At 35.6% G+C, this 18,732-nt stretch overlaps 1 protein-coding gene across 1 annotated transcript; it reads right to left on the reverse strand.

Annotated features, from left to right (window-relative positions):
• On the reverse strand, nt 12,963-14,565 carry LOC104766611 (pEARLI1-like lipid transfer protein 2). Its single transcript, XM_010490519.2, has 2 exons — nt 13,597-14,565; nt 12,963-13,170 (listed from the first exon to the last, which is right to left on the reverse strand). The coding sequence occupies exon 1, from the start codon at nt 14,537-14,539 to the stop codon at nt 13,619-13,621; it is 921 nt and encodes a 306-aa protein (XP_010488821.1). The 5' UTR covers nt 14,540-14,565; the 3' UTR covers nt 12,963-13,170; nt 13,597-13,618.

An 18,732-nucleotide genomic window follows, 5' to 3' on the forward strand; every position in this document is an offset into this window, starting at 1 on the left:
CTTCAGCCGCAGAAACAAGAAAAGTGACCCTTAGAAGAATGTTTCAAACTGTTGTGCATACCAGTAGAAAAAACAGGTCTTACACCCAGTAACGTAGCTACAACATCCACAACTAGGTTGTTGGAGGAACGAAGTCGACACTCTTACTTCAAACGGTATACCACGAAGGTGGAGGTTTGAGACATGGAACATCACCATGGCAGCGACTTCAACTGCGGTGTTAAGCTGAGGAAACATCTCCCAGAACATATTCCCAAACGCCTCTCCCTCCACCCCATAGCCGGTACATGTTGTGAACAACACATAAGCGAAGTTCGCATACGGATCAGTTGCTGCAACGGAGCAGATCATTGCCATACCTTCTGCAACTATTGGGGAGTTAGAAGCAAGCTTGACGCCCTCAAGGTATAACGCGACGATATGGCCCCTCTGGAGGAGAAGTTTGAAATAGGCCCTGAACTTAGACTCCATATGGACGAAGTGTGGCCATAAAACAAATGGACGCAGTTGAACAGTGTTTACATCTACAGTGTTCAGCGCTTCAGCCAAGACCGTGATTGAGGTGACAAAAAAGGGGATGAAATTGACTAGGAGGCTTGTAGGGTTTGGCAACTTGATGGCCAGAAATATCTCATTTGGAGGGGGGTTCATGGTATATCTTTGTAGATTCGATATGGTAATAGGGGCTTAAATGATATGTGAACAAACATATTGATCTTCATACGTAACACCTATATATAGAGAGAACAAGGAAACAATTTTTTGTTATATAAGGCAATTAATTCGATGTTGTTTGTAGTTGGTAGGTAAACATAAATGGTAATATTGTATAGTAGAAGTTTTATATTACACTATGATATAAGTCAGTTTAGCTAATTGTCGATATGTTACAAACTCTGTTGGTACATTTGTAGTCATGTACGTATATGTGTTAAATAACATATTTGTGGTTTAATGGCAGTGGACAGCTACTTCAATGCAAATCCCATCGATTTAAATTGACTTACATGGATGTCAAATCAGTTTACATTTACCATTGCATTAACTTAGGTGGGTGTTAAGTTCGTGTACTAATGAATAAATACCGAACTAATGAATATAAAATAAATTAAATCTAGTTGTTTCAATTTTTTTGTATGATAATCATATCGAAGTGAGCTTCCTGAACTATTACTTATTCACCTAGGCAGTAAGTAATAATATTAACACAGCATCCTCAGTGGCGGACCCATGAAATTTTGTTACCCATGTCAATAATTTTAGCCGGTACAAAGTTAAATATTTAAAATATTAAAAAATAATAAGTGATGCACCATAAATGGGCCCTTAAAATATAAGGTATGTTTATATTTTCACATCATCAATCGTTACCAATTTAGATATTATACGTCATTTACATGGCCAGTAGGTTAGTCAAACGTGGCTTAAACAGTAAAGAGTAAAAACGACGTCTAAAGCTGTAATAGTCTTCCAAATCCTCACACCACATAGGTAATTAAACTAATGGTTCTTAACGTCCACCGTACCATGGCCGACCAAATACGCCGTAGTTCGACAAGATTTGCCGACACTGTAGCCGAATCAGACATTGGGCCACTGACTTCAAACATATCTGTCAAACAAGCGGACACATATGAGTTGGGTGGAAATACGGTAGGAGAAGAAAATGTGGGCCCTATGCTGGCGGAGAAAGATGGAGAACGTTCGTTTGGTGGAGATGAAGGTATGATTTCTCAACCTGGGTGACCTACGGTCTGTGTGTTATTATTACCACCATCTTACAAACCTGTTAGCATTTTAATTGGTTAGACGGTTAAATAAATACCTCCACTCTCAATTTTGGGTTGCTAATCGCCTTGGAGGCGAAAGCTGTAGACCCAAGTGATACACAGTCATATCAATAAAATATCATGCAATTCAATTACGTGATAACTGATTCCAGGTCATATTTTTATGTTAACTGTAGTTCGGTGTGATGACGAATGTTGGATGAAGAGTAAGCGGGTCAGACTACCTATTCAACTATTCCCTCTAGGTAAGTACCCTCGCAGAGGAAGGTTGAACATTTACTCAAAACCGTTTCTAATAGGAACATTGGTAAAAACTTTGGGTGCGGATAGTGATGAGATGGCGAAATTACTGAAAACTCAGTTTGGCAAACTTTTCAACCTCCCCGCACAGAGGTTAGCAAGCTCTTTAAAGGTCATTCACGGCCTCCTATCGTGGCAACTATTAACGAAAAAAAATATGAGATGTGGATAGCATTTGGCGGCAAGCCTTTCAGGTACTCACTACGTGAATTCCAAATAATCACTGGTCTCAATTGCAGGCCTCTGCCAAAATCACCAACTCAAACTCAACCACCCACTCCCTACGTAGATGTTGTCCCCTCAGGTAAGGGTTATATGTGCAACAAACTTTTTGAAAATGTTGGTACTATTACTGTCAGTGAAGTGGTTAGACTCTTGGAGAAGGAACCTAAGAAGTCATGGAAAAGGCTCCCATTGGCTCTTCTCATCATCGTCGACGGGTTACTTATATGCTCCCAAAAAATGCCACAAATAACAGACACTATTGTTGAGATGTTAACAGACGAGGAGTTTTTCATGGCTTATCCATGGGGAAGGTTATCTTTCTCTAAGACATTCGAAAGGTACGGGTTTCCACTTCTAGACTCGGCAATCCCTGGTCGTGCCGCCAATGTCGCTTTAAGTCTGAGACAGTCAAACAGTGCCTGCGTCAGATCCCTCTCCCTTTCCAACTGTTAGCGTTCGAAGCAATACCTATGTTAAGGAGTAAGATCCCGGGCAAAGAATACAATAAATCTTTTCTGGAGAACCCGGAAAGGTGTACTTCCTTTGTGACCCTACTGACAGAGGAGTCAATTTATGAGGTAGAGTCCAATCTACAGGTATGTCCTTTGTTTAAATGAACTTTTAATAAAACTACTATGATGAGGTACACGCCTCTGGTTGGTATGATTATAATGTTTCCAACATTTTGTTTTATGTAGCTCGACGTCAATCCAATACTTCAGGCTGGTGAATATATCAATGAGTCGGACCTGTTATAGGAGGACGAAGTATCAGACAGCCAGGTAGAGCTCCTACTCAATTATATTGCTCTAGACCATAAATTCACAGATGGTGACTTCGTTTATCAAACTGAACATAAGCCGAAAAAGCCGGTGAAAATTGGAATTGGGATGCCAAAACAAAAATTATCATGGACAAGATGGGGTGACACAGAAGTGGGAGAGGGGAAAGCAGACGAGTGTCTGAGTGACAGGAAAGAATTAAGAGAAAGGAACATATGTTTGAGGGCATGGGCGTATTCTGCGTACCCTCTGTCTCAGAGGCTGAAGATATTACTAGGTTGCGTAAGAGGCAGAGAGAGGAAAAGAAGATGGAGCCTCTAAGACGCTCCTCACTGAAGCAGTCCAAAAATAAAAGTACATCAAGAGTAACCTTTCTTCTCTTAGACGAGGACGTGGAATTTGTTGGCTTATTCGAACAAATAGGAAATGCGGACCCACCAAGTGTACATGCGGATGGCCCCACTAGCGGTGCGGATGCATCAAGTGGATCTGTTGATGCGTTAAAGGCAACAATCACACTGAAATCGAGAAACGCTTTTATCTAGTGACTAAAAGTCCTACACATGGTGAAAGAACGAGAGATGAAGCTGCCTCCCCTGACGAACCCTTGACATCCGGGCCGAGGGTTCAGGCCCGAACCCCATTTGTCAAATCCATGGACCACGGAGGCGGAGACATAGTTGGTATGGGGAATGAAAATATATCTAGAACATATGGTCTATCTGAAACACTCCAACTAACAACGTTCCCCAGCAATGCAGCGGAGATTCAAGCAGTGAGGACCAGGTACTAAATACACTGAAACTACTCACCATTCTAAACATGAATACCGTACTAATGTGACTTCACAATTACCAGCTTGACAGTGAAATTTTCCCTGATGCTGAGACTAGTAGCAGAACCCATCCAATAGAGGAGAGTGAATTGACGAAGGTTTGTGTGCCATAATAACGGTCTAGTTCATCTCTCAACTTTTCATCTCTCTCATTATAAAGTGTTCTATGCGTAGGTTGATGCCAAAGATGCGTATGCGGAACCCGCAAAACAATCAGACTCAAGCGGTCCAGATGGATGCATAGACACAATGGAAGGGTTTACGAAAGCAGGAGATGTTTGTGTGCCCTCATCACAATTTCGCGGGGAAGTAAAATACGGTGATCCCGCCTTAGAGTTTGGTAGCCAAACCTCTGCAGCAGAACCCGTGGTGACTCTAGGAACAAATACAGTTGGATTCCATAATAAGCGTGATGATGCTGTCCCATCAACGACACATGCGTCTGACAGTTCTCATGTTGTACACTCACATAATGCAGGGGAATGTTCTGACTTTGGACCATTAGGAACAACTGATAAAGGTGATGATGATATACCCTCATATAAAACAGTGGATAGCGGTGACTGTGCACCGTCAACAACACCGGGTAAGGGTGATTATGCTGTTCCCTCATCTACAAATGCGGATGCTGTTTATTCTGGACCAACAACTACAGCTGAGAACACTGATTCCGTTGCGGAAGAAACCACTGACAATGTACACCTTATGTCCTCGTACTCCATTAATCAATTAATGCTAACTCATATATGTGCCTTTTATAAAAGCTTGCTATGTAACTATTGGTAAATTTCCATATTACGTCAGGTGACAAAGCAAAGTACAGGTCTGAGGAGTACAAGCAGGGTACCCGATGACGACACACATACAAACTATGCACTTGTTACTAAACCAGTTCAACCGATAAAGATAGCTGTATTATGGGACCTAGAAAAAACTACAAGGGGTATACGGAATAGGTACATCTCTACGAAGCTGAGGTCAAAGACGAAGGTGGATCCATTGTTGTCAGGAATATTTTCGGGCAGACCAAAGTCGGAGGAATACAAGCCATTAGTTGGGGTGAGAGAAGAGGAATGGAGAGTTTTCTCAAAAGCATTGCGTCGGGATGAATCTGAGTAAGTAATTGTTATTACATTCATGCATGGATACAGACATAGTAAGTATAAACAAATTATTTTTTTTCTGGTTCTTGTTGTGAATATGTCATAGTCACGCAAAACATGGTCAGCAACGGTTTCTTCCTAAAACTAGTAGAGAAACACAACTTGGTTCTAAGTGAAGTAAGTTTTCAGTTGTTGGAGATGCATGCGCGGGGATTCACCTTGAACGATATGGGTCATATGACAGATGCAGACATCAACGGGTTCAGGAAAAAATATGCCATGGATTGTTATGAGGAATTTGTTGACAAGTTTGTTAAAAATTGAACTCAACTACTCATGTTCGTAAGTGTGATGTCATCCTGTTCCTACTAAACAACCTAATTTTATTTCTTATAGGCACTGCGTCTCGTAATCTATTGTCCAAACAATGTACGTAAATAATACGTAACGCAAATGCTATACGTGTATTTTAGGTTATTGTGTTCGCTGATAGGTTTGGTAATTTACCTTTTCGGGAAAAAATTATTAAATAATTTCTGAGCAAGTATCTGTCATTTCATATTACTATATACGTGTTGCCACCCTAATAACCGGATTTGAAATGCAGTATACACGAATTTGACAATAATGTTGTTTAAAATCCGCTCAACTCTACGTAGGGTAGACATGACAGTAGTAGGTTCCGTGATGTGACAACTCAGTCCCCCAAAAGTCGTAAATACAATTATGTAGATGTTACTGTAGATTTGAAGTAAATATGATTTATATCTAATCTATGTTTTTTGGTCAGAAGGTTTTATATGATGTGTAATTAAACAGTATTTAGTTACGGTAGTTTCGCCACATTTCTACTAAGCGGCTACAGTATATCCTAAATATATATATGCATAGCATTATATATTTATGTTATAAACTGTACCACTCCCACTTACTACGTAGACCCTGGGTTTTTTGTTGTTCCAACAAACTCCACAAGTTGTTCTACAATCTTGACACGTTAAAGAAAAATCACTTCAAAATGGCGTCTGTGACAAAAAAATGCCTTATCTACCAGATGAAATGTTGATAAAAATCCTGGGCTTTTTCGCAGTTGATGTTTTGGAGTACCTCGCTCCAATATTGATGGCAGGTCCTCGAGGAGTGAAAACGGTGCTTACCCCCAAAGTTCCAAAGGATGCTAAAATCTGCAACTTATGTTGCCATCCTTCTTGGTTCGAAACAACACACAACCCAAATGGTAGAGCCCAAGATGAAGGGATGCATCGACGTATCTTCGAAAAATGCCTAGATACTGGCAACAAAATGGCAATCTATTACGAAGGTCTCCGGGTTGTTGCCGAAGACAAAGACATTAAGCTAGGTATTGCACTTCTAACTCGTAACGTTCCCGCAGAAGCTGATGTGACACTAGCATGTGGGTTTTTTGTATGTTAGATCGGAACATCGATATGGCTATTCATTTTCTTGACCTGTTTGATGCACATCACTACCCACTAAAATCGGAGCGAGCAAGGATTATGGGCACGGATTCTTCCTGTTGTCGGGTAGATACAAGACGGCGCTACTAACAACGTACAGGGACTCATTCGCCTATCTTGTTGCTCCCTTGATCCCTTATCCGGAATGTGCTCGTTTGTGTTTATTGGAGCATGGTTTCTACTCTCTGAATTATCGAGATTATGACATTGAGTGCACAAATTGCGGCCTGTGGTGGTTGGCGAAAGCTATATCTGAGATCCTTTAGTTATATTATCTCCTGCCATGTTTCATCTAAATGTTCCATCAAAAGGTGTTGTCTTATCTTCCATACTTATATATTCTTCAAACTCTAGTACGTACACTTAATCCGGCCTTTAGTTTTGAATGTTCCCTCATGCTGTAATTTAGAAGCATGTACCGATATGTTGTATCCTTTTTGTTACCGCGTTCTCATATGATCACAACTACGTTGTAATTGCTACATCTGTCTGCCTTTTGTATATGTACATACATATGTTGTTTACGTATGGTATGAGTAAGTGGAAGGGTGCGTAAACGTAATTAGGATGTGTAGAGGAAATAAAAATATAGAACCATATAGATCGTCTTGCAAGAACACTTAAATATACTGCTACGACGTACACAACGTGAATGATTTGAGTGTACGTACACACGTATCTTATTTAGTGTACGTCCCAGATTTTGTTATTTTTGTGTACATACTAGATTTTGTAATTTGAGTGTACATACACAGATAGAGGAAAATGTACATAACAAAGCGAGAGAACCGTAAGTACATAACGTTATTGTTGTAATATAAAATATGTACACACAACAATTGAACCGTAATTAAGAATAATAGAAAAACACATCCGAAGAAAACAAACAGTCGCGCTTATTACAAAAGGTGAGAGAGAGAGAGTCACGAGTAAGTCGAAACGTTTACTGGTGACGCTTTGTTTTACTTAAATAGCATCTCCCTTGTCTCGTTTCCCAACACAGGTTGCAAAGAAACAACAACATATTATCAGATAAAACCATGGACTTCAGAGTTGATGCCATCGCTGATCTTCACCCTCCTAGAACGAATTGGTATATCCAGGCAAAGGTCTTGCATTCGTGGTTTGTTACATAATTCTTCCAAAAGCGGGTTCTGCTCCTTGTTGATGAACGGGTAAGAACAATTTACTAAAAAAATGTCACGACATACTTGTTAATGTAGGAGTGGTCTTATACACGATTGATATGCTATTTATAGGGTGACACAATCGAGGTGGCGTTTTTACCAGGAACCTACAAGAAATTGAGGAAGTATATCTATGATGGTGATTGGTATCATATTAGGAATTTCAAGATCATCCAGCCAACACTTAGGGAGAGGAATACTCATCATCCTTTCCAAATCAAATTTACTAGTGAATCAGAGATGACGCTGCTCGAATCGATAAGTCCAAAAAATTACTTCCGTTTCGAGGATTTGGGTGATATATCTCGTGGCAGAATTTCTCATCCCAGATCTTTCGGTACGTTTTTCAAACACTTTTATTTTGTTGATGAAATGGTTTTTTTTGTTAAAAATCCGTTTGTTTAACTAACTGATATCTTTGTGCTCCAGAATCAAATAGTTTTTATCCCCAAAATTTGATAATTAGGTTAGAGGACCATCTCACAAGAAAGTACATTTTAACGTTTAAAGTATGTGACTTCCCATATACTGATGTTTCTGGGTGTGTAGTTGATGTGGAAGACAAAAGAATTCTCGAGGGTGCAAATGCGTTTAATGAAGTTGTCTTCACCCTACTGAATGGCAGGTGAAAGAGAGTTGTTCTACGTTTAGATTACATTTTCATTTTAAAGTTAAGTTTTTTCACAATCTATATTAACTTGACAAAACTGTAGGAATCAAACTCTCAAATGTAGTGTCATAGATGACTAGCTACTAGATTCATAAATGCTTGGGAAGGAAACGGGTGTGATCTTACATATACATCCGAGCCTGCCTTTTGTGTTTTGCGGTTCTGGAAGGTTGGAAGATACGAAGGTACGTTCGATATGATAGATCAGATAGATAAAACGGTTGGTAAACCATATATAACTTATTCTTATAAATGTTCTGTAGGTGCACCATGTCTTGTCAACACATTAGCCTCTTCGAAGATCTATATAAAACCAGAGTTCGTAGGAATGGAACATCATAAGGAAATGTAAGCTGTTTTTTTTTCTATATAACACTCTAGATGTATTTAAGGGCAATATCAAATACGTTAATACAACTCGGTGAATATGAATCCCAGATCTGAATTCGTTGGACGTTACTATATAAAACACCTGATCTGAATTCAAAAAGGTTCCATCTACAACTACAACTTTCCGCATATACCTGAAACCCTTAATGCATCCAGAAATCTCAATGAAAACACACTTGAATCTGTCTTCTGCATCAACGACCAGTTTAGTAAGGGTCCCTGGATTAGAGCACCTCAACCTGTATAATTATGAATGTAATTCAGCTTATCCACTTTCAGGTGTACCCCTCACATATTCCCGCGCCTTTATTAGTGTACGATGTGTCTTCCAGTAGCCAAGCTATTATATGAAAATGGGAGACAGTAAAACACATCAGCGTTGAAAAACATCCAGTGGATAGAATTCTATATATGTGTATTGAACCCAATAAAAATCATCAACTACTCCGACAAACAAAAAAACTAATACTACAATCTTTTTGTTATTATTTCCACTACATCTTCACGTAGATAAAGCCCCTATATCAACACCACAAATTATATTACAGTTTCTTATTAAATTTACCCCCATGACGACAACCCCTACACCTATTATAACTAGTTCATAAACACCTCTACAAATCATGGAATTATATTGTACTCCCATACACATTAAAAAGACTGCATTGTAAGTATTAATGTCTCCCACCTGTACACCGTAGGGGAGGTTGAGCGCTTCCCCGACAAGATTTGGCACAACAGAAACTCCTACACCACCAACATACGCCTTGTATAAATGACCTAGGATCGGTTGTGTAGCATTACGCCTACGGCTATATTGTTCTGTAACAGAGCATGTATGTTCACGAGAATATTTGTGAATATGCAGCACTGACGAATCCCCAATTGTTGAAGCTCGTAGTCTCCATTTAAAACCTTTTACCCAACACTCTACGATTAGCAAAGTAGGCGTTGATGCACGAACATTATAATCATATTTGTCTAATACAATCAGCACCCTAAGTCTTACGTAGCTTTGCTATCAATCTTATCCCCTACAGCTATATCACCACCTCCGTTTTCTATTTTGCGAACCTCCTTCTCAATTGCATCAATTGCGGAGTTAGTGTTGCGGGTACGGAGATTTGATTCTTTGTTACACACCTTTTCCTCTCTACAACACCCACCACCACGTCCGTCGTCCAATGATTCCTCTCCTACATCTGGGGCGAAATTGGAGTACAGCTGATAGTCTTCATCCCCTGAACTTGCACCATCGCTGTCGTCACAGTAATCAAACCTACTGTTCTCCTTGTCATCTGCTTCTTCGTCTACTACATCCTTTCCTACATTATCTTCACCGTCTCCATTCCGACTCTCGTACTATTCATCTTTCTTTCCCATTTCTTCTGCGTCTTCTACGAAATCCTCTACAAAGACTTCAGGCGTTTTGGGTTTAGGCTCTGTGTTGTTTGGTTTAACTTCCTCGAACAATGTTTCACCAGATTTCTCTTTAATCTGAACACATAGCCGGACGAGTTCACCTCTGCACTGTCTGAGATAATTTTGAAACTGCCTACCATTCGAAACAATCACCGGTGGCATATCGCATCCACTTTTTTAAAATCTCTCTAACATATAGTTCAGCTGTATTCCAGAAGTTCCTTCACAGAGACCAAAGTCATCGAACACCATAGCAGTAAAGTCTTCAAACTTGGTTTCTTTATCGGCATTTATAATCCATTACCCTTTGTTAATATCAACATCAAACAACCATCGCTTTTTGGCTACCCTCCACCTCCCACAGACCAAAACGATATCTTGCTCTTGCATTTGTGTACCCAGAGGAAGGATTTCGGAAACTGAGTAGGAAAAACATGTTTTCTCCAGGCGAAGAATAGAGCAAGATTGATTTCTCTGCCCCAACTATAAGTCTATCGCAACTCTATACTGTCTTTGCAAGCTCAAACTAATTCGTAGTATTCTGGTAAGACTTACAGCTGTCACAAATGTCTACTTAATCTACCACAAATTATAAGTCTACCAATACACTACTACAACTATTTCAAAAAACAATGTAAGTATACCAAAAATATCTGTTAAGGACTAAGTTTGTCAAATATATCTTTTGCAACGGGTCTTTAGTTTATCATAAATATCTCCCCTTCCTTTTATGTCTATCGATCTATCCGCTCAAAAAATAAGTCTATCATCAAAGACAATTCATTTACCAACTTAATCTACCGCCATCATATATCTATCAAATTAATCTACCTTTAACTTAAGTGTACCATCACTACAACTAAATATACCAATTAAATCTAATGTACCCCTTCACTCTGCCATCTTAATATACCAAACTATATCTACCATCTTTATGTACCAGAATTATATGCCATCAAACAACCGGTAGAGTTTCTTTCAGTTCTTAATGTTTTTTTTTTCTTTTAATGGCATTATCCGTAATTGCATTTTTTTCAACACTAGTTTCAGGGGTACAAAGGTACAGAAGTTATTCTAATAATTTCCAACAATTTCGTACTCAACAAATAAGAAGGAAACATTTTAGTAATATTATAGTAACTCTCCCAAAAAAATTTCAAATATAGATCGCTTCCTAAAGAAATAAAAACAAAATTAACACGCATGTTAATTGAGAAAGAAATAATCTAAACATGCTATTGAGATTGTCATTGTTTCCGCATATCTGAAAGCAAATAAGAAATAAGAATCTAAAAAATCAACAATAGCTCTCACACAATAACTCAGATTCTACCTTAACAACCACATCACAATTGTCTTCATTGTTGACGAAGATCATTACACCATCTACTATGGACCACATTTTGAAATCTTTATCCAAAAACCCCTTCTCCACAACAAGTTTAACCTCCAATAAACGTCCAATACACTCTTTGCAAATTGGAAGAAGGGAAATTACAACTTTTTGAAAGGGAGAGACATGATCTTCAAGTTCCTCATAGGAAGATAAACACACACTTATTCACTATGGATCACATGGGGAACTCTTTATTAAAAAAAACATTTCTACCACCCTCACAACAATGTTAATCTCAATTAGGTTTCCAATTAGATATTCAAAACCCACTCACGATTAATAAATGTAATTGATTAATTTAAGAACTTAAAGTCATATGTTCGTATATGAACTCAAAGACGAAATGGATACACAATAACGTAGGGATAATTGCAATGTTCGGTCATGTTCATCAAATTTATAGTTCAGTGAATTGGAAAGTTGAATGCATATATATCATCATGATTGTACCTAATGTTCAAATTATGTATAATTTAAAAAATTATATGTGAGGATTTAATCATGATCACCATCTAAAACGTATTAGGATTATAGAGGAATTAAAAAAAAAAAAAAAAAAAAAAAAAAAAAAAAAAACAAAAAAAAAAANAAAAACACCAACGAAATATATTCATGCCTATATTCAAAACTCAAAGAGAGTAGAGCGGTTGGAGTTGGAGGTGGACAATGAGACAGTGGTCGGTTTTTTACAGACAGGGATTAGTGTGACTCATCCGCTGTCTTTCTTAGTACGTATGTGCCATGGCTTCATATCAAGGGACTGGGTGGTCCGGATTACGCATGTGCATAGAGAGGCTAACCGTTTTGCTGATGGTTTAGTTTCCTATGCTTTTTCTTTACAACTTGGTGTACATTTGTTTGAGTCTGTTCCACATTGTGTTGCGGTTTTGCTTTCGCAGGATGTTAGTGGTTATGTTACACAACGAACTGTTTGTATTTGATTTTATTTTTTCTTAATAATTTAGGGGAGTTTACTCCCTTTGTTCTACCAAAAAAAAACCTCAAAGGGAAAACAACATTCATTAAAAGTCTATTTTTTAAGAACATAGATATTTTTAACTATATTATTTCATTATGATTTTTAAAAAATTTCTTCTGCGTTCAAATATTTTACATGTGAAACGTACGTTTTATTACAGATTTTGGTTGCCAAAAACGGATCTTGGATCACATATAATAATTTTATGCATCATAATTTTATTTGAATCAAATTATCTCGCACATAGTGCAAGTTGTTACCTAGTAAATCAATAATGGGTAGTATGTTTTTTTTTATAATTTATCGAGTTATTAATTTATCGATATACTAACTGAACCAAAAATAATAATTTATAATTAAATTAATATGTTGATTCATTTAAGTAGTAATTTATAAAGGTCATACTCACGTCAAATAAATAAATAAAAAAGATTTCAAATCATTTAATACAAAGAGAAGAATCATTTGTCTAGAAACACACATTAATTGTTGATACAAGCAGAGGGAACGATATATAGAGGAAAGAATCAACGGGATATGATATGATTTGATAAACCAACAAAGGAAATATTGTAGCTCTGCTTTTCTCTTCTCACTTCGTTCTCCAAACTATCTGCGTAACCAAAAAAAAATCAAATAAATTTTGGTCATGGATTCGTTATTATATCTACTTATAGGTACTATCACACTTGCAAGCGCATTAACTGAACATGTATAAAATGCATACCCAAAAAAAAAAGTGATTTGTTTTTTTTTTTTTTTTCATATAAAGTGATTTGTTGTTCAAACATGGACATTTATAAATTTGTTGTTCATAATAATGTTGAATTTCAAAAAATAAAAAAAACAATAAAAAAAAAAATGTTGAATTCCAACCTACATTATCTCAACGATAACATTTTCTAATTTCAAAGAGGTATAAAAAAGGGTGTATGATAAAACCATATTAATCGATTGGACTCGACACGTTTGTGTAATGCAAGTTATACCGACATTTTAAATTCCAAGTTCCAATAAAAACGAGAGGGAAATAGCATACCCTTCAAGTGAAGTGAACTTTATCATATGGAACAAGTGTAGCCTGGAGGTGGATTTTTGCCACAGGTAAGAAGAAGCTGAAGAGCAACAGGGACGTAGAGTTTTAGGTCAAGAGCATTGATCTTAAGAGTAGTGCAGAGACAAGCGGCAGCTTCCACTTCAACCAGGCCTTTAAGTAACGGACAGCATTTGTTAACAGTTGGATCCCCAAGCCCTATCTTTACTAAACCACCCAATAACTCAACGCAGGCACCCAACTTTAGAGTGTTTATTGGACATGTCGCCTTCCCACTCTTTGGGGGTGGAGGACAATCCCCGCCTCCTGGGGCCGGTGGCTTTGTCCCGGGTGGGAGGATGGGACCAACAATTGGCAAAGGTGGCAGTGGCAGATTGGGGCCTACCACAGGAGGAACAGGTAGCCCTGAAACAGGAGGAATGGGTAGCCCTGACACCGGAGGAACGGGCAGCTTTGGGACAGGTAGCTTGGGGGGTAGCGAAGGGACAGTTATAGGGGGAACCGGTATTTTTGGGACAGGTAGCTTTGGGACGGTCACAGGAGGAACAGGTAGCCCTGACACCGGAGGAATGGGTAGCCCTGACACCGGAAGAACGGGTAGCTTTGGGACAGGTAGCTTGGAGGGTAGCGAAGGGACAGTTATAGGGGGAACCGGTATTTTTGGGACAGGTAGCTTTGGAACGGTCACAGGAGGAACAGGTAGCCCTGATACCGGAGGAATGGGTAGCCCTGACACCGGAGGAACGGGTAGCTTTGGGACGGTTACTGGAGGAACTGGTAGCTTCGGAACGTGTACTGGGGGTTTAACGGAGGGCTTTCCGCCCTTCTGGGGGTTGCAAGAGCCGCATGAGAGGGAATGTTGGGGAAAACAGATAATGAAAATGAGAAAGAGGTAGAGAGAGAGAGATGAGAGTTTGATAGAGTCCATGTTGAGTTAGAGTGGATGGAGGAACTATACGAAAGAGTATATGAATATATAGAGAATGAATGGGAAGAAAGGATCACGTGAAGATGGGGGCTACTTCTGCAATAAGAAGAGACGTCCCAAAATAAGCATGGTTGGCAATTATCATAAGAATACAAGGTTCCCTTCATGACCCATCGCTATATCTCATCACATGTCCCCCAATTTTTTTCACTCCTTTTGTAATTGTCTCTTTGTCTTCGGTTAATTACAGTTTTTAACAAAGGTAACTTCAGTTTTAACACTGTACAATCTTGGGTCCTCCTAACCAATATATTTGTTCATTTAACTAGTACGAAATGTAATGAATCAAATTAGCGAGACATTACAATGACTAGGACATTATGATTTAAAATTCCAAAGGTAAGTACGTTGTTGATATCATCAATCTTGATAATATTTATATAAAGTAAAAACACTATCGAAAAACTAGAAAATTGAGTAACATTTGGTTTACGGGCTTTTGTGTGTGTGTGTGTTCCTAAGCATCTCCACAAGTCGATCGACTGTTAAGGACCCATAGAGAAGACGGATAAGGCTATTTGAAATAATGGTGTGGCTTTCGAGGACCGTGGGATACTCAAGTTGGAATGCACCATGAAAGGGTTTTAGGTTAGGGAACACGAGCATGAGTTGAAATGTGGTTACTCTAAGAAATCAGCATAGCAGCTAGCACACTCTTGGATAAGATAATAAGTATTTCTCTACTTACTATTTGAGTTTCATAGTTTGTTAATTTACTAATAATTGAGGATAGGACGAATAAGAAACAATTAAGATGGCAAGGACCAGTACATGGCCAACGACAGTCGGACTAAAGATGGTCTACTACGACCATTGATTAATAAACGAAGTACTTTAACCGTGGTTTCATATACAAATCTATATTAACATTTTGTTACTAAATAGCACTTTAAACCTTGAGAGAATTTCACTAACACTATAAATCTTTAAAATGAATTTATTAACACTTTAAACCTTTAAAATAATTTTACTAACACTTTAAACCTTAAAACTAACTTTCATTTTTGTACCGACAAAAAAAGTAACGGAATAATAATATCTGTCAACGTGAAATAGTTAAATTATGTTGGTTTAATCTAAATTTTAATTAGTTTTAGTTTTTATAAATAAAATAAAAAGATAAAAAAATAAATTTGTGTTCATCTTTATTATAGAAAAAACTTTTACGACGTTATCCTTTACATTATTAATCCTTTTAATAAATGCATCTCCACTGGATTCTGATTCAAATCGATTGGCTTCTCATTGGAAACCAATTAATCTTCTAAATATATTTTCTTCTTCAATTTTACATTGTCAAATGTTTTAACCTTACCTCTGATTCTTCCTTTTTTTTTGCTTTGATGTATTTTTAATTTTATTTATCAATCGTCATAAAAAATAAATTAAATTAAATTAAATGAAGTAAACAAGTATTTAAATCAAACCAGCATAGTTTAACCATTTCACGTTGATAGATATTATTGTTCTGTCATCTTTCGTGGCTATACCAGCAGGAAAGTTAGTTTAAAGGTTTAAAATGTTAGTGAAATCATTTTAAAGGTTTATAGTGTTAGTGAAAATATCTCAAGGTTTAAAGTGCTACTCAATGACATTTTTAAGTACATTTTGTGTTCTACTCTTTTCTTTTTATAAGATTTGCATAAATAATTCTTTGTTGTTTGAATAAATATTAAAATTTGGATGAAATATTTTGTAATAAAATCTAATCGAGAATGTTAACCACAATATCTTACTTTCTTTAATTACGATTTTTTATGTAAATATTTATACATAATCACAATTCAATAACAAAACTTTTTTTGCCAATTACAAATATATATACTAATTAAAAGTTGGAGCTTTAAGCTCCTTAAGGCATTCACTGATTAACATTTTAAAAATTTCTAGAATTTTCTATATTAAGATTTTTAAAACGACCAATCAAAATCAGACAGCTCAATATTTAACATTTTTGAAATTATGTAAAATTTCTATATTAAAATTCATAGAAATAACTGTATAAACAACATCCCACATGGGCTACAAATTTTGTAGGCAATGACTAAGAACTATTATAAATAAGACTAATATGATTCCAACTACAAATGAGCAGGAAGCTTGATTTATCAAGCGACCAAATTTAAAATTTAAAAAATTTTAAAATATTGTAATTAACAAAACTTTTAAAGGTTCAAAAATTATAAATATTTAAACTTTATAGAATGTTTAAAAATATTATGAATACTCCCATAGAAAGCTTAAAATATTAAAAATATTTAAATTCTATCAAAAGTTTAAGTATCATTAATATTTTACTCTAAAAAAATTAAAATGTTATAAATATTTAAACTACACCTAAATTTTAAAATATCATAATATTTAAACTCTATAAAAGAAAAAAAAATAAATATTATTAAATATTATATAATTGATTTTTTAGTATCTTGAAAATATCTTATTTATCTATTTTCGTGCTTTACGTCTCTTATGAGCTGTAAAACATGTTTTTTTGTATGGCTTGATATGCGATTTGATATTGTTTTAGTAAAATTTTTATTTTTGGGTCCAAGGAAGAAGGATCACGTTGCGAGACCTTGATTTAACGTTGTTTGAGTTAATTTTTGAGGTTTAAAGAAAAATGATGGACGACAAACACATTGTTATTAGCTATACATGTGTTCATATTACTTTCTTTGCAAGTAATTTACAATTTTGTAGTATTAAAGATTTTGGTTCGAGAAGTTTCAATAAACCGAGTAACTATACGGGTGAAATGATCAATAATCGAGTGCATGTGATGACTATGCTGATCCATGAAATTTTATGAAAAAAGAGGCAATGATTTTTGTTTTGAAGTTTGATGGGTTAAAAAATTACGTGGTAGTGTAAAAAAATGGTTTTAAATGATTATTAAGTGGAAGAATGTAAGGAAGCTGACGAGGAAAAGAAAGAAGAAGAGTATAAGGAAGAACTGGACGATAAAAGTAAAGATAACAATTATCATAAAAATTTGACAACGAAATTGACGAGAAATAATATGAAGAGTAAAAAAAACAGTGAAAAAACACAAAAACATAGATGGGGGCGGTCAATTAAATATGAGAAAATGAGATTAATTCATGATTCTAAAAATGTTTTGTTTGTCTAGGGTCAAATGAAATGGTTTAGGATATGCAAGGTTACCAGTTCGAATGACCGTTCCGTCTCGCCTGGTTCATGATTCTTTTGATCAGATTTGATTTTTTAGCACAACTGATTTTTATGTTTTTTAAAAATTGAGTATAAAAGTTTTGCCTTAGTAGTAACTCAAAGTTTTTTATAAGATAATATTTCATAACTCTCATTAATCATATATAATTTTCACCAAAATATATAAAATAAACCCACGCTACTTATATATAACATTACATCATCTATATTAATATAAAATCATAAAAAGTTACATACATATAAAAGAAAAAATATTCTGTATTGTACCACAGGTTAAATCCTAGTTATATTAAAAATTTGTAACAAATAACATAAAATATACTAATTTGACACAAATTTGGTAATTAATTTCTAGATTAACACACTCCATTATTACTAGAATTCACATTTTTTATATAGAAAGACTGAAAACCCACAAAAATTTTATTTCAATTAAAAAAATGAAAAACAAAAAAATTATAATGTCTCAAAATATGATTTAAAACTATGATTAATGAAAAATATAATATATAAAAATAGAATATTTAAGTATATCTTAAAAAATTAGATTCATAAAATAAAAATATGATTAAAAAATATAATGTACAAAAATAATATTCAAAACTTTTTTTATAAGCATAGTATGTATAAAATATGATGTTTTAAAACATATATTTTAATAAGTTTAATAATAAAATATAGCTAAAAATAATATTAAAATATGACTTATGGAAAATATAATATTATGTATAACAATATGTTAATTATATGATTTTAAGTTTTTTCTTTTTAAATATGATTTTGAAAAATTTTAATGTATAAAAATGATATTTAGAAATCTTATTCAAAAATATGATTTTTTAAAAATATAATGCATAAAAATAAGATTTGAAAAAATGTAACTTAAAACAAATATGTTGTTATTATATTTACCTTGTACATCTAATAAATATGTTATCAAA

This window comes from Camelina sativa, chromosome 19 (assembly GCF_000633955.1).
Source record: "Camelina sativa cultivar DH55 chromosome 19, Cs, whole genome shotgun sequence".
NCBI lineage: Eukaryota > Viridiplantae > Streptophyta > Magnoliopsida > Brassicales > Brassicaceae > Camelina > Camelina sativa.

Coding starts and splice junctions, on each gene's coding strand:
- LOC104766611 (XM_010490519.2), bottom strand. CDS start 14,539: ATGGACTCTATCAAACTCTCATCTCTCTCTCTCTACCTCTTTCTCATT.